This window comes from Gobio gobio (assembly GCF_949357685.1).
Source record: "Gobio gobio genome assembly, chromosome: 17".
In the NCBI taxonomy this organism is placed as follows: Eukaryota; Metazoa; Chordata; class Actinopteri; order Cypriniformes; family Gobionidae; genus Gobio; species Gobio gobio.
In genome coordinates this window covers 22,252,675-22,276,427 of record NC_137110.1, presented here as the reverse complement: position 1 = coordinate 22,276,427, position 23,753 = coordinate 22,252,675, and the positions used below count along the sequence as shown (strand labels likewise).

The window sequence follows — 23,753 nt, the reverse complement described above, 5'->3', positions numbered from 1 at the left end:
AAGTAAGACATGTCAGGGTGATACAAATACTGATCATAATAAAGAAAAAAATTCTCATTAAAAGAATGAAACTCTTGGAAAAAAACAAGAATTTTAGCGTAAAGCTAATTAAACAACCCTCAAGACAAGGGTAGTTCAGGTTGTTAAAAATATGTTTATAATTATATATCCCTAAAAACGTAATTATATTCAAGTATTAATAATTCATGGAATTGGAATAGTAATAATAAATACAAAAAAAATTATATATATATATATATATAAGACTCGTGTACTCAAAGTGTAAGGACAATTTATTTCTTATTACTTGATGATTACACCACATGACATTTAGAGTCATTTAATTAAAATATATTGAGAATGATATAAAAGTTCAAAACCATATAAAAACCAACAAATACACATTACTAAGAACTTTACATTTTTAAAAGGTTTTTCCTGACTGCGCATGGACATTGTTAATTTGTTCACACACTAACTGCAGCCATAATATCCATTGAGCAAGCTGGGGTTAAGTACTTTGCTCAAGGGCACAATGGTTAAAACATAGGGTTGCAATCTTATTTACTTTCTATTTCTTTGTTAATTCCTACTTGGGACTGAATCTGCAACATTTGTGTGGAGGCCAAATTCCTAAGGCAACCACTACCCCTCATTGCTATATGTACTATGATTTTAGCAGATGCTCACAAAATCTTCATTCATGTAATGTTGGGGATGAGATATTAAAAAAATTTAATTTAACAGGGCCTTCAACTCTCTTAATATACCACATGTGGTCTAATTTATGTTCAAATTGAAAAGTGCTGAGAAATATCGCTGTGGTTACCTAAACTACCATCATCATCGAATAAACTTTGTTTACAAAAATGTTTACAATGTTTACAAAATTTCGCCCACGTAATACTTCTGCAAGGTTATCAAAACAGAAATCTCTCAAAGAGCTCTTCTGAAGAACAGGCAGTGAAAGGAGTGATAATTAAGTTTTCCAGTACTAATATACAAAAATCTTTACTGTTAGCAATAGAGATGGATTTCCGGCTGCACTTTTGCAGATGGCAGCAAGAGTCATACTGCTGTGCGTGACTTTGAGTGAGAGAGAAATCGTGACGTGAGCAATAGAGACATTTTAAAAGAAACAAAAGCCCAGATAGAGCATGCTTAGAATTTAAATTGTCTTAATTAAAATAGAAAGCAATGTGAAATTTAAAATGAGCACCTTCAATCTAATAAAAAGGCAAATAACAAGATCATCACTGATATACGGGACACCCCCCACAAAGGCAATTCTTATGTAATTCTGTGTTTCATAAATATTGCAAGTTATTAAAAACAATATGCAATCGATTGGTTATAATTGGCTCAAATAATTTTGGATTATTGGCAGAGATGTTTATCACAACGACACGTCAGTTTTGGGCCACCCAAAAGTCAGTGAGCTGGATATCTAAACTGTTTGATCAACAGTCATGTCATATGAGAGCACAGATGGTCTATTAGTTCATATAAATGAATAGTGGCAGTTATTAAATTCTTGCCAACCTGTTGGTCCAGTGAGTTTGTGATGGCCCCTCTTTCCCAGATGTTTGCAGATTACTGACATTTCCAGGTGGGTTGGAGGAGCCAGATGATCCCTGGGAGGGTGAGTAGTCTGAATAAGTGGCAGATGATCCGCTGTTGTTCAAACAATGCATTTTGTCTGGCTCAGACTCATCGGTTGACTCTTTAAAAAAAAAAAGGTATCAAGGTAAAATAGTTTATATGCATGAACAACAACTCTATATTTGTCTAAAATAAACCCCAATTATTGTGCTTCTCACAACAACTATTATTCCACAGTGTTCCCCTGTGCAATTACACAATGCATCGTTATAACAGAACATCAATCTCAGAGGGATTTTAGCTTTATTAATAAACATCAAAAGAGAATGAGGGGATTTCTTGAAAAATGGAACCAGCATAAGAACCATCATGCATTTAGAAAATAGACAGGGTGAACTCACTAACCTTTTTTTTCCTTGCCTAGTAATACAACTTTTGGTTTGTACATAGGTGGCTCTACCAAAGTTGGTCTCATGTCAGAAATTCGGATATCATTGGGAGAACCTCCCATTGAGTCCTGGAAACACAAGTGTCAAATTCGTAGTGAATTAAACACTAGACAAAGGTAATTAAAAACAGGAACAAGGGGAGTGGGGTGAGGTTTTCCTGCAATCAAATTACAATCTATCATTTAAATACCAAAATCAAGCAACACAAATTGTTTATAGGCCTACTAAAATATAGTAACCCAATTTGAGATCACAATCACGATCAAATAAATGTATTTTCAAATGTCAACATATCAAATTAAATTGAAAACGGTTGCTATATTAACTGCAAACATTTTACCTGTTTAAATATCGGTTTGCCTAATTGCACATTACATAAAACTCTATTAGGCAGGACCTGCTTTTAGAAAAACTAAGCCGTTAAAACACAAACGACAGCATTACGTTAAGAGATTCCAGTTTAAAAACATCACAAAAAGATCATGAATCTAAAACGTGAAATACATTACTGTAGCTAGTATTTAGTTACTCTAAAGATTTTACATTATATTGAAATGAGTCATTCATTAGAACATGCTTAAACAATTCCTTTATTATATTACAGTGACAGTTTCATGATTATTAAACACAAACATTGTCCCCAAATGACCTGGAAGTTAAACAAAATTGAAGCTGAGAACTATATCAGAATTAACAGAGTGTGATCTCACACCTCAACATCAAGTTGAGATTCATCATTAGTAATATGTAGACTGTAAGGATTCACAGGCCTTGTCCTGGCTTGTCTGGTCAAATCCCCCAGGAGCAAATCAGTTGCTTCCAGGTCTCTCACAGCTGTCTCACACTCACACCTCTCAGACCTGACTGTACATCAGCAGGCTGGCTCACACAACCGGCAGCAGAGCAAGAGAGAAGTCACATATCAGAACATTCTCTCAGAACAACGTCTCTGTGTTATTTCCTTAACCCGTTTATAGCCACCTCTCCCCTTCCCTGCCTTCGTCTTTTCTATTTTGTCTTTTTTTTCTTCATTGCTCTTGCACAACGGGTCAACAGAAATGTGACTGTCTAAATTGATGCGGCAGGCTAATGCTTTCGTATTTATATTGAATGAACTGAGAACAAAATTCAGCATGGGGGCCATTTGAGCATGTTGCGCAGTGTTCGAATTATACCAAAGATTCCAGGGAGGCACAGTATTTGGAATATAAGAGCTCTTATACACTACCATTCAAAAGTTTGAGTTCAGTAAGATGGGTTTTTTTGGGGGAAATAAATGTATACTTTTATTCAGCGAGGATACATTAAATTGATCAAAAGTGATAGTAAAAGACAAAACTATTTTGAATATTACAAAATATTTCTATTTCAAATAAATGCAGCTGTTTTGAACTTTCTATTCATCCAAGAATCCTAAAAAAAGAGGCATCACGGTTTCCACAAAAATATTAAGCAGCACAAGTGTTTTCAGCATTCATAATAATAAGAAATGTTTCTTAAGCACCAAATCAGTATATCAGAAAAATGACTGCTGACAATCCATTTTTGTCATCACAGCAATAAATTACAATTTAAAATATACTGCTCAAAAAATTAAGGGAACACTTAATCATCACAGTATAACACCACGTCAGTTAAATTTCAGGGATATCAATCTGTCCAATTAGCATAAGTGATTGTGAATCAGTTTTGTGAATCCTGCTTTGGTGCAAATGAAAGGTGACAACAGGACAACCCCCCAAAAGGGAACGATTTTGCAGGTGGTGGCCATAGACAATTGTTCTCTCCTTATTCTTCCCGTCTGATTTGTCTTTAGTTGTGTATTTTGGTAAGGTCCTTGTCACTGTCTGTAGCATGAGGCAGTACCTGCAACCCACAGTACCTGCACAGGCAGTCCTGATCCTCCAGGATGGCACATCCATACATGCCCTCGCAAGGAGGTTTGGTATGTCTCCCAGCACAGTTTCAAGAGCATGGGGAAGATACCGGGAGACAGGCCGTTACGCGAGGAGTGCTGGACAGGGATGTAGAAGGGAAACAACCCAGCAGCATGACTGGTATCTGCTCCTTTATGCGAAGAGAAACAGGAGGAGCCCTGCCAGAGCCCTGCAAAATGACCCCCAGCAGGCTACTGGTGTGAAACTCTCAGAAACAGACTTCATGAGGGTGGCATTAGGGCCCAACCTCCTCTAGTGGGACCTCTGCTCACAGCTCAGCACCGTGCAGCTCGATTGGCATTTTCCAGAGAAAACCAGAATTCAAGTCCACTATTGCTGCCCCGTTCTCTTCATGGATGAGAGCAGGTTCACACAGTGCACATGTGACAGACGTGAAAGAGTGAGAGAGAGAAAGAGATGCCGTGGGGAACGTTATGCTGCATGCAACATCATCCAGCATGACCGGTTTGGCGGTGGTTCAGGAATGGTTTGGGGAGGAATATCCTTGGAGGGTCGCAAAGACCTCCACGTGCTAGCCAATGGTTCCCTTACTGCTGTTAGGTACCGGAATGAAATCCTCAGAGCCATTGTCAGACCTTATGCCAGTGCAGTGGGCTCTGGGTTCCTCCTGGTGCATGATAATGCCCGGTTTATGTGTCTAGAGTGTGTGGGCAGTTTTTAGATGACGAAGGCATTGATGCCATTGACTGGCCCTCACGTTGTCCAGACCTGAATCCAATTGAGAGCCACTGGGACATTATGTACCGAGCATCCGAAGCCACCAAGTAGCACCGCAGACTGTCCAGGAGCTCACTGATGCCCTGCTCCAGGTCTGGGAGGAGATCCCCCAGGACTCCATCTCATCAGGAGCATACCGGCACGTGGGGGCCATACACACCACGGACTTACATTATGAGAGTTGCTGTGATGAACTTCATGCAAGTTGGATCAGCCTGCAACTGTAACTTTTTTACATTGATTTTTTTAATACAGCCCTCAGTGTGTTGATGGTTTTGGTTTCCATTGACTGTTGTCACATTATTTTGTTCTTAAATTATAGAATGTATGTAAATTAAAGATTTTCAAAATGAATATTTCATTCATTGAGATCCAATGTGTGATTTAAGTGTTCCTTTAATTTTCTGAGCAGTGTAAATTAAAAAAGAAAACAGCTATTTCAAATTGTAATAATATTTCACCATATTACTGTTTTTACTGTATTGTTGATTAAATTAATTATTCGGTGAGCACAAGAGACTCCTTTTAAAAACGTGAAAATTGTACTGACCCCTAGTACATACTTATATAAACAACAACTTGTTTATGCGACATTTCCTTTTACAAAATAACCACATATATTGAAAGTTTCTGTTAATTTTCACCATAGAAATAAAGGGGCAACTATGGTAACCAAAATTTGTTTTCCCCCAGTATTGTAGACGGAAAGCACGGTGAGTATACAACGTATGTATTACTTTTATAATAGCTCTTATTTATTGTTTTTCAATTATTATTTTATTTAAAAAGTTAAAACAGTCTCTTGCTTTGATAAATGTAAATGACAATTCAAAATTGAGTAATCTCACCTCTAGCCCCCCTATAATAATTCGAACACTGACATTATGCTGGAAACTGATGGACTGGGAGTGACCGAATTTCACCTCTTGTTTTTTTCCTTCATTATAGGAAACAAACCCATGCATGTATTGAACAAATGTTTCACCCACAATGGGGGTGTCTGAGAAAATGAATTTCATTTGCTTTGAAGGCAGTTGAAATGAGCCATCCCATATGCTTAGCTGATTTTCTGCTGTCTGGTCTCTCAGCCACTTACTATGAGGCAGAAACAGGAAGAGGAAGTAACGGCCAGGCTCGTATTCTCTGGCTGTTGCGGCTTGGGAACGACGCGGTGTAAAGAAATCTAAGCAAAACAAACATACATACATATATACAAACAAACAAACAAAAATGGATTCTCATGGTCTAGAAAGAAAAGAATGTGTAAGAAACATGAGGTTTATGGCACTGGTACTCCCAAGGTCCCGATAACCCTGATAATAAAAATAATGTTTGTAGCTCCACAGTTTGGCCTGGGGGGTCTCTGAGACCATGGGGGGAAGCAGTGTGAGGCCAAGCTGCGACGGACACAATACACCATGCACTTGTATGCTATTCTAAACAAAGAGCTACTGCAAGCATAGAAAAGCCTGGCATCAATGAATGGATTATGAATGTAGCTGTGTTTGCATAATTCCTTGAGATTTATTCTGGTTTACTCAAACCATCAAACCATTCCTGAATTCAATCAATATTTTCATATAGGGATCTTTAATGGATCCTCTGAGTGTTCTTGACATTTCACTCTGACCTTTATTTCCGTTTGCTAAAAGATTTTCAGCTGTACAACTGAGCAGTGCTACGGGAATTAAAACTCAAGACTGAGCGAGGGTAAAACACTGTAGGTCTAGATCTCTAGTAAATAATTGTAGGATGTGAGTTACCCAAAAAGTGAAGCATCCTTCAAGGTGACTGTGACATTCATTACAAATCGCACTAGCTCTGCTCTAATATTCATAGGCAAAGTTAATGACTTCTTTGTTATCCTGTGTCCTAAACAACACTGCAGCTCTGGCGGTCAGGGAGGGGGTTTGCTGGCAGTGAAAGATGAAACATTGGCTCTGATCTTTGTGTATTTTATCTCTGCAGGTTCAACTAACCTTTAACAAACACTCTCAGCACTACACAACACTCTCTATACATGCAACCAAACTGACTCAGACACCAAGGATGCAAAAACTAGGCCTTCAAAAACAAAGAAACTACTGCCTAAATTTCATTACACACTCTCATCCTTCTCTTTTAAAGTTATTGACTTCATAAATCCCTTATGTGTTTTGTAGTGACAACAATTAACCATTATAAAGGTTATAGGGAGCGTAAAATAAGCTGCAACCTCGAGATATTACTGTCTCTAAACGTTTTAAGAGGATAAAGCTAAGGCGTTCAGCATTTAAAAGAGACAAAATTAAAAGAGAAAACTTGTCATACTTCCGAGCTCTCAGTCAGATCCTCTTTGCGTTTTGGGATGTCAATGGCTGAGTTGAGGAGGATTCCTTGATCAGACATTGGTGGTTTAGAAAAGTCTTTGACCTCTCGCTCTGTCACCTGCAAAGAACATACGCTAATCTACAAGTGTCTCGTGATTCAATGACAAAATAAACTGTGACTCCGAAGTGATGGATATTCAAGCAATGAGTCACATTTTTCATTTTAAAATGGGTAATTACCGTAACATATTGCCTCTGATTGTTTATCACCAACACCAACATAATAAAAGACACCCATGTTCAATAAATAGATCTTAGATTAATATAATATAATATAAGAGTGTGTATATGTATATACACACCGCATGCAGAATTATTAGGCACATTGATTTTCAGATCACTGTTTGAAGAATTCATCTTCCAGAATCTGGCAGTAAGTTTTGGGAGTTCATTTTGTAGTCCATCTCCTGAAGTCTGTTTTGCATTTTTTGGACTAAAAATGAACTCCCAAAACTTACTGTGGCACTTAACAGTACAAGAGGATGGGGTGCTGGTCTTCATGTATTTTACAACACTTCATCTTGTGATTCTTTACCTAAGTCTCTGAGATCTGGACACCTTGCACTTCTGGAGACTAAAGGGTTCCTGATGGTTTCACACTTAATTCTTCACCTTAATTATTTTGAAGAATTCTTTTGTCTTTTCTTCACCACCTGTTTTTGTCTGACCCTGCTGACCCATTGAGCATTTCACTGTCCAATGCTCATGCCTTAACTCCAATGTCTAGTATTGCATCCTTCTCATGGGCATTTAATAATTTTAGACTTTTCAGTCTGAGTTAAATCTATTTTTTGGCTCATTTTATCTGTAAAAGAAAACGTGCCTAATAATTCTGCACACCTGAATATAAGCTGTTTTTCATTTCCAGCCTTCATTTTCATTTTTCATTTCCAGCCTTCATTTTTCATTTCCAGCCTTCATGAACAATTATATATCACTTATAAATGATTAAATGCAAAATGAATAGTAGTTATTAAGATTAATGTGGTTTGGAATTGGTAAAATGTGCCTGGGAGAAAAAAATATATCAGAAAATCAACGTGCATAATGATTCTGCACGCAGTGTGTGTGTGTATATATATATATATATATATATATATATATATACACACACACACACACACACACACAATTACTTTACATAATTATTAAATAATAATTATAAATATTATTATTATTATGATGATTATATAATGTGTTAAAAATGATTGCAAAAAAAAAGAATAATACAATGGATAATAAGACATTTTGGCATACCTACAAAACCTGTTTTTTTGCAGCTGTTTTTTGTTTAGTTTTTTTGGTCTTTCAGGAGGTACCCTTTTTTTAAATCTTTCGGTCTACCTGTAACTTGGATCATTAATAAAGTAGTAAGAGTTATTTGAAATCGAAATTCAGAGTCTGATCTATCCTTTTTATATAAAAAAATGCACTTTGTAATCCAAATTGCAGAGACATTGATGTATGAACCCAGGTAGGCACTGTGATAAAATAAGATAAAGAAGCATTACCTCCTTAGGAGCAATGGGCCACTTGGGCTCATACTTGTCTTGGCTGTGGTGCTCCATATTGGTCCCAGAAGAGCATTTTTCAGTGTTGAGGGGGTGAGTGGTTTTACCCACCAGGTTCTGCACTGACTTCACCATGTTCTTTAGGTCTTCTGGGTAAGGAGTGGGATAGCGCTTCAGATTAATCTCAACCTGCAGATAGAGGGAAGAGGATTCAGCCCATACAGCAGTGATATGACCTTTTCTGATGCTTAAAGGTTTCATTAAACATAGCTAACCAGATACAGCAATCGCCCCGGTTACATCTGATATTAACATCTGTGATCAGATCACGTGAGATGGATGTTAATGCCAGTTGTAAACGGGGCCAAAGAGGCTGGCTATTTCACATTTTAAATTCCTAAGGGGACCTTCACTTTTCCTGAGTTGTCCTCTTCTTCCTTCTTGTCCTCAAACTCAAATGCCACCGTCATCCTCTGTTGTCTCTGCTCCTCCCAGAGAGTGGGATTAAAGCTGTCACTGTCAGACTGGTAATCTGCAGCATGGAAAACACACATCCATCCAAAAAATGTAATCCAGTAAAATGTAAAGAAGAAAAGAGAAACGACTGATTTACTGTATTCTCACCCTCATCATGCCGGGGCTGTTGAGGAAACATGTAGTTGGTTAGGACTCTCTGTTTGGTCTCAGGGTGAGCCTCTGTTTGAAGAGGGATAAGGGCCTTGGACTGAATAACAAAAAGAACTGTTGTAAACAAATACAACTGTCAAATCAAATGTATTAAATGGCAGTATTTTTTTCTGACCACTTTTTAACCACATTTAACAAACAGTTAAATACACTGGCCCCCTTAAAATATACGGGTACATACATTTATGAACGTCATTAAATTACTTCATAAAAATAAAACAGTGGCATTTGGGTTAAAGTAATAGTAAAAAAGTAATTTAGTTTCATATTTTGTTATATAATGCATTGACATACATCAAGTTTTATATGTGGCCAAACACTAATTGGCAGCCCACTGTATTAAACAGGTTTGTAAAATGTGGTTAAAAGTGGTCCAAATACTGTATAGACAAGACTTTGTACACAATTTAAAAAGGAAGTCCAAATAACAACCTGATTGTCAGATAACCAGAGTGCAGCAAGATCTTTCAATTTAGTGAACGTGAAGGGAAGATTCTTTAACCTAAAACAGAATATAAAGAATTAGTTCATGAGAATTAAAAAAAAAAAAGGTAAAACATGGATGTCAAAAGCCAAATGAGACTGTTGGGGGAGTTATTTGGTGTAGTTAAAATGTTATGAAGACCTGTGGTGATTATGTCCATTTAAAGGGCCCATTAACTCAGGTGCTCTAATGGCTATGCCGCGTTTAGTCTTGGTTAAGTTTAATTACTCTGCTTCCAGGTAATCGCAGTCAGAGCATCTAAATTGTCCGCACAGCTCATAAAAGAGCTTTTTTTAAATTGGCCTGTGGGCAGGCCAGGCACTTTTCTGATGTCATGCCCCATTACCGTGCCATTATGAAAAATAATAAACACCATCTTTTTACTGCTTTACATAAACCGATCAGGTTTCATATAGGACTGTTCATCAAACCTTTAAGAGGTTTGAAGTACTTTCTATGCTTTGAGCAGATTTTCATGTGTCTCATCTTTTATTTAAAATGTTATCTTTTTAAACAATGTTGAAGATCATGTGTTGGTGTGATAAATGCGTGCACATGGTGTACAAATGAGAAGAAAAAAAACAACAACTACAGGAACATCAGGTGTTACCTATTGTCACTTAGATTGAGAACACGTAGCTTTGTCATCTGTCCAATTTCATCAGGCAGAAACTCCAGTTTATTGGAGCGCAAGGACATGACCGTGACATTCTTGCAGTTTCCAATCTGCAGCACAGGACAGGATATGATAGCTCTGGTAAGGTGCAGTTTTGTCAGCTTTTTTTGTTGGATATCAGCATTCTCTCTTTCTCTCAGGTAAAATGACTCTTGTAAACTGTCAATACAGCGAGTGAGGTAAGTGAAAGTCAGCAGGGCCTTACCAAGCATTTGGTTTTACAGATTCTAACTGTGCTGTATTAAGCCACTTTAATGGAACAGGTGGACCAAGGGTACACAGAACACTAAACATGTATATCCTATTTAAATATTGTGTTGTGTGTACACAGTAAACATTATTTCTTTGGGATTGTGGGAAGCAAATACACTACCGTAAGGTTTGGGGTCAGTAAGAGTTGTTTGAAAGAAATTAATACTTTTATTCAGCAAGGATGCATTATCCTATTTTAAATAAATGCTGTTTTCCAATAAAAGAATATTAATATTAATAAATATTAGGCAGCACAACATTTTTCAACATTGATAATAATATGAATTGTTTCTTGATCACCAATTATGTCACACTGAAGACTAAAGTAATGGCTACTGAAAATTCAGCTTTGCCATTACAGGAATTAATTACATTTTAAAATATATTTTAAATTTAAATAAACATAAATAAATAAATGCAGCCTTGATGAGCATAAGAGACTTGTTTCAAAAACATTAAAAATCCTACTAACCACAAACTTCTGAATGGTGTTTAACCATTTTCAAGCTGTGACCAGGTTGAATAGTCTACACCAGTGTTTCTCAAACGTGTCCTGAAATACCACCAGCCCTGCACATTATATATGTCTCCCCATATCTGACACAACCATTTCAGGTCTTGCAGTCTCTACAAATGAGCTCATTTGCTCAGTTGAATCAGGGGTGATAGATGAGGGAGACACATAAAATGTGCAGGGCTGGTGGTACTCTAGGGCCACATCCACACGAAGCCAGAGCTTTCCCTATCTGATCTTTTTTTCCCCTTGTCTCAAGAAATATCCGCGTACACACGAAACGACTGAAACCCACTCAAAACGATGTAATATACATGCAAGACCAGAATGTGGCGCTGTAATTCTGCCACAGAAATACACTAAAAACGGAGAAGAAGACTTGTTGCTAGAAGGGGTACAGCAATGGTAGGAAGTGAGGCAAAATCTCACGATAAAATAAATACATTTGCTACTTACCAGATTTTGTTTTATAAACGCCTACACCTACCCCAAACCTTAACCTACCCAGTGGTGGCTGGTCAATAGAGGGCGCTGGGGCGCCGCCCCCATCAAAATTCCAGAAATAAACATGTATACAAAAATTATATAAAAATGAAATAAAAATAAAATAGTTTACTCATACGACGTGCTGGCTGTTAGTAAGAGCCTCAGCATTTAATAAAAACTGGCTTTGATGGGTTAACTATTTTATATGTTCTTCAATATGTTTCATGCGGTTTCATGCGCGAGGGATGCCGGACAAATGGATGTCTATCTGAGTCCAAAAATCTACGGGCAGCATGTGACCTGAAGCTGGTCTCTAATTGGTTTCTTAAAGATCCTCCTCCGGACGCTGCGTCCCTGGCGAATCAGAATTGGATGCGTGTCATTTTATCCAATCTGATTGGTTCTCGTCACCTGTCATTCAACTTTCCACTCTTGGCCACTAAATCGAAAGTGCGCGGGCGACATCGTCACTCCGACTCCGCCAAAACCTTGTTAGGATGATCACTTTCGTAGAGATGGCAGCAGTTAAACCAAATTCTTTCACAAGGCATTCGCTGGAAGAAATAAATGGATAAAGCATCCCGAACCGGACCAACGCGATTTACAAATCCAGCAGCAGGCCAGTGACAGAGGATGAAGCTGCACTCGGAGCTTCACGCGCTTGTTATGAGAAACGTAGGTGGCTGGCTGGATGTGTTGTTAGCAATGTCCTTTATTGCTAAGTGTCGGTACTGAAGTTTTGTGGACAACAACGGGGATAAGAGACCTCAAATATCTAACTGAATTATGCAAACCTCATGACACTACTGAGATGACTGACTTTAATCAGAGAGTCATTGAGAAATTTGCTGGCCAGAAAGAAAGGAGAGCAAAATGTATTTTCAAGTAGTCAACATGCTAGTCTGTTGTTGCTGTTTTCTTTTGTTTTTCCTTTCCTCATTCAATTATATGTGGGAAATGAATGTGTAAAAAGATAAAAGTGAAGACACTGATTTCTCTTTAATGCTTGAATTTAGTCAACATGCATCTTGATAATGCCCCCCGCCACCCACCGGAAAAAAAACCCGCCCCCCCAAAAATAATTATCACCAGCCACCACTGAACCTACCCTTACATTAATGCAAATACAGTAATTAAATGACACAATACGCAATATTGATGTGCGCATATCAGTGGCCGTAGCTGTATCCCTTCTAGTCTTTACCGTGCAGGACGTGGTGTGATGACATCACCGTTTCACAAAATATACGGATTGGCTGTACACACGAAAACACAAGGGTGTCGGTTTCAGATTCATCCACTCTGGGACCTGGTTTAAAAAAATATCGGTTTCAGGCACCCAAAACGCTGGATCCGTGTGGACAAAACGATGATACGATACAACATTTTTACGTATAGAGCTAAACGCGTCTCCTTGTGGACGGAGCCTAGGACAGGTTTGAGAAACACTGGTCTACACAATAGTTTTAAACGGCAAACAAAAAAACTGAGGTGACCTATATAAAAGGCATTAAGACATGAAGGTATTTATTTCATAAAAAATCTATATGACCCCAAAGTTCTAAAGGTAAGCTTTAAAAGTTGCCTCGTTTGCGGCTAATTTCAGAACCCATTTGAAATCCAAAATGGTTCGGATTTAACTGGTTAACTGGTTTTAATTAAGCAGTGTTGGTCTGGCTAAGCTCGTTACTGTTGTAGACAAGCTTCAACATACTTTTTCTGTTTTTAAACTTGTTTTGACAGTTTTAATGGTTTTGAACAGGTTATTTAAACTGGCAACTATCTAAACAAACTTAACTGGTCTACAGTAAGATGTATTTTCAACACAAAGAGAGGTAAGATATATAGAGAATGTATCTTTGATTAACTCTGTAGACACCAGTACTCACCTCCCTGGGCAGCTCAGCCAAGAAGTTCTCATCGGCCGCAAATGTCCGAAGACTGTGCAGGTAGCCAATGGTGGGAGGCAGGGATTCCAGTTCATTACAGCTACAGTCAAACTCCTCTAAAAGTGATAAACTGGCAGATGTAAGAGAAAGCAGGTGAGGAGTGTGCAGTTATGCAAGGTTGATTAATCCCTATTGAAAGCCTATTGAAAACACTTCATGAGATGATAAGATAAATGTATGCATCATGTGACGTCTTTTTAAAGTCCAGCAGATAAAGACATAATTGCCTCAACTGTAGAGGATAACTATTCTTCACAAAAGTTGTGTGGGTTCAAGTTTAGTAGCAGGTTAGGTGCTTTAACCAAAGTCTAGACCAAAGGAAGAGTTCACCTTTTTTTTTTTTTTTGCTCACCCTCATGTCGTTCCAAACCCATTTGATTTTCATTTTGCAGAACACTCTTTTTTTAATGTAATGAAAGTGAACGACGATACAGATTGTCAAACTATAAAAATTACAACAAAAGCGTCATAAAAGTAGTCCATAACAACTTGCACTAAGTCTTATAAAGTCAATTAAAAGCTTTGTGTGAGGAAGAGACCCAAACTGATCATTTACAGAATATTTTCATAAGTAATCATACACTGTAAGAAAAAAAATCATAGAAAGACAGAAAAGGTATTGTCATTTTTCTGCCAGGACTTTATCGGTTTAAGGAAATTTCCTCTAAACTCTAAAACGTGTAATTCAAATGTTTAAAAAGCATAATTCAAAATATGGGTAAAAAGAAAATGTACTAAAGTATATTAACAAAGGATATTGAGCTCTATTTTTATAGACTTTTCTTAAAGTGTGTGACTTCATAAGGCTTGGAACATGCAGTACTAAAAATCTGTTTATGATGCTTATGGTGTTATTCTGTCATTTTGGAGCTTGAAATGTTCAGTTTCCATTCATTTTCATTGGAAAATAGTGGCCAGTACATTTATCAACATTTCTCTTTTTGTGTTCCATGGAGGAAAGGTTTTGGAAGAAAATGAGGGTGAGTAAATGATGACAGATAAACTATTCCTTTAATATCCAATTCACATTCAAACATCCCATTCAAATGTTTACAATGCACATACAAAATATCAAAGCCTGAGTACATCCAATACAAGTAGTATGATTGTCTAGGGCCCATATCCTTTTAAGACAAGGAATAAATGAGTTTTGTTAATGGAAAATGAGAATTATGAGTTATGTGGAACCATTGTCTCCACATAACAAGGGTATGAATTAACAGAATACATGTTAAAGGGATTAATGATGATTTTACTAAATATAATACACTGCAATGCAGTTCTGGTGGTTGTACAATACACTCTTATCCTATGAAATACTGGGCTCTTAAAACAAACCTTATGTTAGTTTATAGCATTTACAATGGTCTGGTGTGTGCCACAGTGTTTATTGAGTCAAACGAGTTTCAGTGCTTTTTAGTAATGTATGCATTTGGACCTTACATTAGTCATTTAAAAATGTTTTTTTTTCCTTAGTTACTTTTCCCTTTTATGTCATATTTTAATTTAATGAATTTGTAAGAGGTCAATGTATATTTGTTGGGCTAAGTAAGGTCATTAGTACAACATTTGTACTAGCAGATTGGTCCAGCTGGCCTTCCATATGTAGGGCTTTCATTGTGTCTCTTTAAGCGAGATATGGATGCAAAGGTATGCCCTTGCCTAAATAAACATGCTGTGGCAGACGTGTGGGGAATACAAACACTCGCTGGTCTACTTACCCGGTTTTGCCACGTGCACTGAGGTGCCCATTTAAGATGCATGTTTGATTAACACAACACACAGAACCGAGCAATGACAAACCAAGAAGAAAGATGCATGGAGTATAGTATCACAGGAATGAGGTAGTGGTGACAGCTATGATAAATGAAAAAGGCAGTCTGCAGAAAATATGACCTCTCAATTAACAGATGCTGTGAAATATGGTGGATACACCTCGTCCCTGAATTTCCCATTTGGCTTTTGCATTAAAAATCCAAAGTCAAACTTACGAAACGGGTTTGATAATGTCATTTGTTAAATTAATTTCAGGAACATTTTAAACATTTTATTAGACCAAAATAAGGTAATACTTTTCAGTGTTAATTGCATTGTGACATCTCAAATGAAATGAAAACATCTTAATATATGCTGCGATATAATTATTCAGGAGGGTTGACAGTTTTACAGTAAATCAATGCTGATACTTCTACTTGTATTCACTTTCAATGATCAGTTGTTTAGAAAAGATATCACTATAATAAGTCGTAAAAAGGTTGGCATCAGCTATTCATTATTAAAATACATTTTTACATGTCAACACTACCGTTCAAAAGTTTTGGGCGCAGTAAGATTTTTTCCCTATGATTTTGAAGTCTCTTATGCTCACCAAAGCTACAAAAATACTGTAAAACAGCAACATTGTGAAATATTATTACAATTTTAAATTAAAAAAAAAAATTCTGTCGTTACCGTCATTTTGATAAATTTAATGCATCCTTGTTGAATAAAAGTAATCCTTTTTGGAAGAAAAAATTATAATAATCTTACTAACCCAGTAGTGTATGAAAGACACAAATGGCAAACCAAAGCAATAGATCAAACTATTAATTTACAAGTTATTAGATATCGATTTACATATGAGCTAAACAATATATTGACTCAAAGGAGATTTGACCCACCCTGATGAAGGCATATTACCCGCAACGCGTTGCTGTGTGGTGTTTGTCAATATGCTTTTAATACATAAGTCATGATAGAATAAAAGCTTTTTATTGTTTTTAAAAAACCAGAGTGCCTTGCCCTGATATTTTTTGATGAATTGGGATCGTCCCTATACCCAAAAAGCACCCGGATACAGTTTTTACACTTTTTTGCATTTTTTGCTATATATCTTTTTTTAGGGTTTTAAATTAATTGTACATTTGAATCCTATAGTTTCATGTTTTTCCAATCAGGACTTTACACACAATTTCCTTGAAATATTGGTAATAAAAATGGAAAAGTACTGTTTGAGCTGAGAGTCGCACTGAAGTTGACAGTCAGCATTTTCTCATGCTGGGGTGAGAAAAACTGTCAGAATGACAGCAGCAGAGCTGCAGAATTGTTATATCATGCCCCAGATGGCAATTCACAGAGATATCCAATACACAGACTATAAGCTAGAGTTCATTGTTACTGAATGTCGTCATAAAAAGCTGTATATAAATAATTACAAAGGCTCGGGTCATTAAAGACCTGCGTCAGAGGTATATTATATGGCTATAATAAACCACAACAAAAATTCTATAAACAAAAAAACAAAACCAATCTGTGCATTAGAGGATTGTTCAGGGAATACAATCTAAGACGTCTCAAAGGTATTTTCTGCCTTTTTCATTTTTCTTTTACACAGCTGGATGAGTTGTAAGTGAGTTACTAACCTTCCAATAGTGTTAGGCAGTGAGGTGAGCTGGTTGTCATCAACTTTTAATGTTGTCAACTTTTTCAACTTTCCTGTAACATTGTAAAGATACATCATACACAAGTTCTTATATACTGAAACCCTAAAACCCAAATATAAAAAAAGAAAGAAAAGAAAAGAAAAAGCAAGCAGAACATCACCTATTGAATCAGGTAACTGTTGCAGCATGTTGGAGGAAAGAAGTAGGTCCTCTAAGGACTCACAGCCAGAGATATCTGCATCTAGACTCTCAATCCTGTTCTTGGCCAAGTCTAGATATCGCAGCTGCCTCAGTTTCCCAACAGACTTTGGCAGACAACAAGAGAGATAAATGAAAGAAATCATAATTATATTATACTTTATACATATATTATAGTCCAGTATCTATATTGAAATGTCATGTTGTCAACTTCCAATAGTTTCCACAAAGATTTTGTCATTTACTGGCACTCAAGTTATTATAACTGTAATAATGGAATGTCAGAATGACAAGGAACAGATTATATCATGATAAAATGTTAATTTAGCCTTACTGATATTATATATGTATGGAATCTATAACAGGGTTGATAAGGTATGCTGAGATTTAGTACATGCACTAGATGCTACTTTTGAAATCTATTCTACTTTTGAAAATGTATCCTGTGCTTACCCCTGGTATGGTTTGTAATGAATTGTTGTCCAGCCACAGCTCTTTTAAACTATGGATCTGCTCCAGCACTTCTGGCTGTAACATTAAAGAGGTTCATGACCCACAAAAGAACAATATATACAGTTTTGCATTAAAAACAATTTATGAATGTTAATGAAATCTTTATGGTATACACTCTCAAGCTGCTTTTCCATTGTTGGGCCAAACGGTTCTAAGAACGATTCAGTTATATTTCCACTTGAGCTTGGTTCAGCATTTACAGGCATGCTGGTTGAATGCACGTAGTGACATCGCCACTCAGGATTGGTCACTTGTCTGTTTTTCTTCTTCTTTTTTTTTTTAGCTGGCCAAGCATGTTTTTTAAGCGAAAGTTAATAATACAATTTAAATAAATATATTTTAAAGGTCCCATGGCATGACATTTTAATTTTATGAGGTTTTTCAACATTAATATGAGTTCCCCTTGCCTGAATATTGTCCCAAGTGGCTAGAAATTTTGATTGGTGTAAACCGATTTCTGGCTGTCTTTCTCTGCCTTTGAGAAAATGACAGCACAGACGAGCTGATCTTGAATTTTCCTGTTATGACGTCATAACAGGAATGGTTACCTCCCTTTCCTCCACCCAGAGAATTTGGCATGCCCATGCGAGCGCCATATTTGTTTGTCCTCGAGAGATCATGGCTTGTGAACGAGTGAATGCTGGCAGTTTCTCAGTGTTTGGATGTACAAATGAAAACATAAGTCTTTTTTCAGTTCCTTCTGATCTGTGATCAGTGATTTCTGATGTGTAGCTAATTTTTCAAGTTCACACAGAACTTTATTATTCGTGCTGCGGCTTCTCTCTCTCCCGACAGAAGGGTGTTTTCTATCTTGTGAGTCAGTGTTTTTGTACGGCCTCGTAGCGTCTATCAGTTCTAAAATGTGCATACAGTCGTGAGTTTCTGCTCAACATCGGCAGAGCCACATCTTTAGAGATAAACTTCACGCACGCCGAGGCTCGAGCTGCACTGGCCGGTCGGCCTTCGACATCACCGACCCCCATTAGTGCATCTCGCCCACAGCGGAGGCGCCATACGCGGCGCGAGATTAAGCAGAAGGGGGGTAAGTCTGAGCGTATCCGTGCTAGGCTAGCCAGCTATCCCCACAATAAACTGGATTACATTCGATTACTGCGCTGTTGTGTCTTTTTTTGAGCTGTGTACTCAATGCGCGTCACTGACGCTTTTCATATGATAGGAAAATATCTAAAAATAATGCTATAATCAACACTTACTCGTAACTCGTTCATCTCAACAGCTGTAATGGTACATTACATGTGTTACAAAGTTGGTAGAATAAGGAGGAAGACGGGCTCGGCGTGACTGGGACTTGTGTTTATTCAGAACTCTCAGATACAAACAAAATAAACTCGCGCTGACAGCGCTCTCACAACTCAGTACAATATCACTTTGTTAGCAATCTCTCCATCTCTGGTCCATTGATGTCCGGTTCGCAGAAGAATCGTTTTTTTGAACCGGTTCTTTTTAGTGAACCGGTCAAACCAGTTCACCAAATTCGGACTGAATCGTTCTAAACGGTTTTTAAATTATGACATTTTATGATGTATAAATCATACTAACAATATAAGTACACCTCAGAATACATTATAAAATAAAATAAAAAATCCATGCCATGAGACTTTTAATAAGTATGGAAAGGGTTATTGACTCAATAAAAAAAAAAAAACCTTTATGCCAAAAAGTTACTATATCATTAGAATTAGATTAGTCTTAAATGATTGCAAAATACTTTAACATTTAACAGGTCATTTCAATTTTTTTCTAGTGATACAGAAAATAAATCAAAAGAAAATGTATTCATTAAAACTAAATCCGTAAAACAATTCCATGATGGAAACCCCAAAAGGTTCTATATATAAAGTGCCTGATAGAACCCTTTAAGGTTCTATATAGAACCTTTTCTTCTAAACCCCTTTTCGGACGGTATATGAATATTAATGGACAATTGGACATAATGACGGTAGAGTTGCGGTCTTTCGAATCGGCTTTGGCCGCGACTCTGGAAGACTTGGAGTTAACTCCAAATTAAGCTTTTTTTTTTAAAGAAAAGAACAAAGAATGGTACTGAAGTCATTCTTAAAAAAGGAAGATGTGTTCAGAGTTTTGCCGACCGGATACGGCAAAAGTTGAATATATCAACTAGCTCCGCTTCACCTTCTTCGTTGCTCTGGTTGGTTAGTGCTATCCTATTGCGTGCAGAGGGAATTTGAAAGACAACCATTTATCCCGCCACTCGGATTGAGCCCTGACAATGGTGTGTTCCCAGACCCAACATCTTGATGTAGGTCTGGCTTGTCAGGCTATACAGCCGGTCTATTCGCACGGGATTAGCATTAGCTGAGGTAATTTTTCCAGACATTTTTCCAGTAATTTACAAATTTTGACTGATATTGTCCGTAATGTTTACTGAGATGGCACATTTAGACGGGATTAAAATCACAGAGAAGCTCTGGTAACAATTACTTAAACCCACCTCTCCATGAAAAACGAATCCCGTCCGCATAGGGCTTAAAGGGTTAGTTCACCCAAAAATGTAATTTCTGTCATTAATTACTCCCCCTAATGTTGTTCCAAACCCGTAAGACTTTCGTTCATCTTCGGAACGCAAATTCAAATATTTTTGCTGCAATCTGAGAGCTCTCTGACCCCACATAGACAGCAACACAACGACCACTTTCAAGGCCCAGAAAGTTAGTAAAGACATCGTTAAAATAGTCCATGTGATGTTATGAAGTGACAAGAATAAATAAAAACCATCTCTTCTCTTTCGTGTCACTCTCCTACGCCATTCACGATGTTGGGTTATTCACTCAACACTTCCGAGTTCGATTCTGATGCGAGGAGAGTGGCACGAAAGAGAAGAGATTGTTGAATAAAGTTGTTATTTTTGTTAGTTTTTTTGTGCACGGAAATTATTCTTGTCACTTCATAACATCACATGGACTATTTTAACGATGTCTTTACTAACTTTCTGGGCCTTGAAAGTGGTCGTTGAGTTGCTGTCTATGTGGGGTCAGAGAGCTCTCAGATTGCAGCAAAAATATTTGAATTAGTGTTCCGGAAATGAAGATGTTTGTTTTTTTGCGCACAAAGAGTATCCTCGTCGCTTCATAACATTAAGATTGAACCACTGTTGTCACAAGGACCATTTTAATGATGTCTTTACAACCTTTCTGGACCTTGAAAGTGGTCATTGTATTGCGGTCTATGCTCTCAGATTTCGGCAAAAATATCTTAATTTGTGTTCGGAAGATGAATGAAGGTCTTACGGGTTTGGAACGACATGAGGGTGAGTAATTAATGACATAATTTTTATTTTTGGGTGAACTAACCCTTTAAGAAAGTACCTTTGTAAAAACTGTTATTCCTCTCAAGGTGCATCATACAATACTTTCCCAGGCAAAGGATGTATACCTTTAACAAATGTGAAGTAAACACCAAAATCGAAAGCTCAGATAGCTGGTGAAAATTGTAATGGTTCGGGGCTTAAAACAGCTCAGAGACAGAGAGACACTTTGTGATGAAATTGAAATCATTAAATGAATTGTAAATCCTCTGAGAACCTTAATTTGCTTTTCTACATCATCCAAGATATTCAAAAAGCAAAACTAAATAAAAATATTACTGCAAAAGGGAAATACTGGAGCCTATTTTCATTTCAGAAAATCACTTTAGAGTGGGTATTACTGTAGATATTAAATCAAACCACTTTACAGCACATCCTTAGAATCATTATAAGCACAAATATAAGGTGATGAAACCAATAACCAATTCTTATAAAATAAATGCAAGATCTTGACAAATCTCAACATTCCAGAGGCCTTGTTTTAAATTGAGTTTCAAAAGACCCAAATCCTCTGTGCCGCAGACTCATCCAGTTCTTAATGGCCTCTCTCTGCTTTTCTCTCTCTTTGAGCCTCAGCATCTGTCCCTTCATGATCCCCTCAGCAAAAGACTTCAATTAAGAAACTATCTGCAGCCCAGGGCACCACCCCAGCCAACATCTGCCAACATCACAGTAAGAGTCAGATATTCTGACAAATGCCTCATGCCATCAGTGCTCCATTCTAAACACCCATTCTTTGAGGACTGTGTGCTGTTAGAGACAAATATCTCTGTAAAAGAACATGACAACAACAGAGCTATAATAAATTAAACTTATGATTGTTTTCAGGCTGTGCAACTGCTATGCCATGATTAGCTGACATGATGCAATACATAAAAATAAACAAAAAACGCTGAGTAAAATTTCAGTTGAGGATTATTGCTTGTTAATGTGCTGTTGTTTTTCTCATTAAAGATTTGGTACTTTCAATGAAAGAGTAAACTAATTGAAATGAGATGCATAACCTTCAGATAATGTGGAAAATCAACCAGAGAAGGTCAAACAACTAAATATTATAGTTGTTTAACTTTCTGTTCATTTTACGAGGCTACGATGTCAGATTTTGTGATTCAGTCATTTTTTTATAAAACATGGAATAAATGAATGAGTGAGTGAGTGAGTGAGTGAGTGACCGAACGAACGAACGAACGCACGCACGCACGCACGCATGAATGAATGAATGAATGAATGAATGAATGAATGAATGAATGAATGAATGAATGAATGAATGAATTTGTTAATTCATGAGTATTTATTTAAAGAACTATTTAGTCACGGAAATTAGTTAATCATGAAAAGTTGTGAATTTAATACCAATTTCATAGGTTATGTAAAAGTTATAAGTAAATGTTTATGCTAGACACAGTCAAGGGCAACACCTCTGAGGTGAGACAGATATTTAAAACGAGCTATTTTTTCAGGCTAGGTTATTTTAGGTTTGATAATAGTTTACTTTTAAAAAATACCACTATTAAAGGGACTGATATACCACTAAACAAGAGTCTAGCTCAAGAAGATAGGGGGCTGAGCACAAATTAAAAGAGCACTGATGGGACTGCCAACAGGAAAGGTCATAAAAGTTATTTAAAAAGTTATCCTGAAATGGGGAACAGAGATTGCAGGCCAGACAGCAAAACCAGAAAGTGTTGATGGGTGTTCTCTTATTACTTGGGGGGCTTTTAGCAGTAAAGTACGCTTACTGCAATGCCAAACCATCTGTTCCCTTTGGAAGCATTGGTGCGCGCATGCATTTTTTCATCACCCAAGGACAAAGTGCCCTGGATATTCCAAACGTGTGGATGACACTGATACAAAGTTTAAAGGTCCTGTTCTTCGTGATCCCATTTTTCAAACATTAGTTATTGTGTAATGTTGCTGTTAAAGCATAAATAATACCTGTAAAATTATAAAGCTCAAAGTTCAATGCCAAGCGAGATATTTTATTTAACAGAAGTTCCCTTTCAAAGCCTACAGCGAACGGCCGGTTTGGACTACATCCCTGTACATCCTGCTTTAATGACATCAGTAGAACAGTTTGTCGACTAACCTCCGCCCACAAGAAAACGCAAAAAAGGGGGCGTGGTCTTGTTGCTCTCCCACGTGGAGAAGAGGAAGTGTTGCGTTCGGTTGCGTTTGTAGAGTGTGTTTGTCGCCATGTCGTCCAGACGCTGTTATTTTCATCCCGGAGTCTAAAAGTATTTTTTATACGCTAAAAAGTGGGCCAATTCCAAGTCACAAATACTAAAATACTATAAAGTATATTACTAGTACAATTAGTTTATTATCGATATAGTTGATTTATTGCTTCTGATAAATGTCGATATCGATTTCCAACCATTATTACAAATGTTTCCAAAATGGGTCATTGGAATGGAGCAGTTTTTAAAAACCGAGTTTGCGTTAGACTTTCGCATTATTCGTCATTTTGGCGGACAGGGTCGTAAAAATTCCGCCATAATCTATTATTACCCGTAATTTTCATATTCTAATGATAATAAGCCATTTAATAGGCTCTGTTTTTGTTCACAATTTCATTTTTATTCACTATTTTTATTTAGGTTAGATTTTGCATTTATTTATT

The 23,753-nt window shown here is 37.1% G+C and overlaps 1 protein-coding gene across 7 annotated transcripts in view; it reads right to left on the bottom strand.

Annotated features, from left to right (window-relative positions):
* lrrc7 (leucine rich repeat containing 7) overlaps positions 1-23,753 on the bottom strand; it is a 93,258-nt gene that overhangs the window by 15,322 nt on the left and 54,183 nt on the right. For 3 of the 7 annotated variants that reach the window (XM_079840591.1, XM_079840592.1, XM_079840596.1), the window contains exons 7-19: positions 17,728-17,802; positions 17,237-17,381; positions 17,026-17,128; positions 13,595-13,724; positions 10,388-10,503; positions 9,726-9,795; positions 9,231-9,330; positions 9,014-9,138; positions 8,607-8,795; positions 7,037-7,153; positions 5,823-5,909; positions 2,008-2,119; positions 1,543-1,723 (exon numbers count right to left, since the gene is read on the bottom strand). In XM_079840591.1, coding sequence (XP_079696717.1) covers positions 1,543-1,723; positions 2,008-2,119; positions 5,823-5,909; positions 7,037-7,153; positions 8,607-8,795; positions 9,014-9,138; positions 9,231-9,330; positions 9,726-9,795; positions 10,388-10,503; positions 13,595-13,724; positions 17,026-17,128; positions 17,237-17,381; positions 17,728-17,802 — 1,550 coding nt within the window. Of the gene's footprint in view, positions 1-1,542; positions 1,724-2,007; positions 2,120-5,822; positions 5,910-7,036; positions 7,154-8,606; positions 8,796-9,013; positions 9,139-9,230; positions 9,331-9,725; positions 9,796-10,387; positions 10,504-13,594; positions 13,725-15,375; positions 15,394-16,534; positions 17,129-17,236; positions 17,382-17,727; positions 17,803-23,753 lie in introns of those variants that run through there. The other 4 variants (XM_079840595.1, XM_079840594.1, XM_079840593.1 and 1 more) reach the window with 4 other exon arrangements.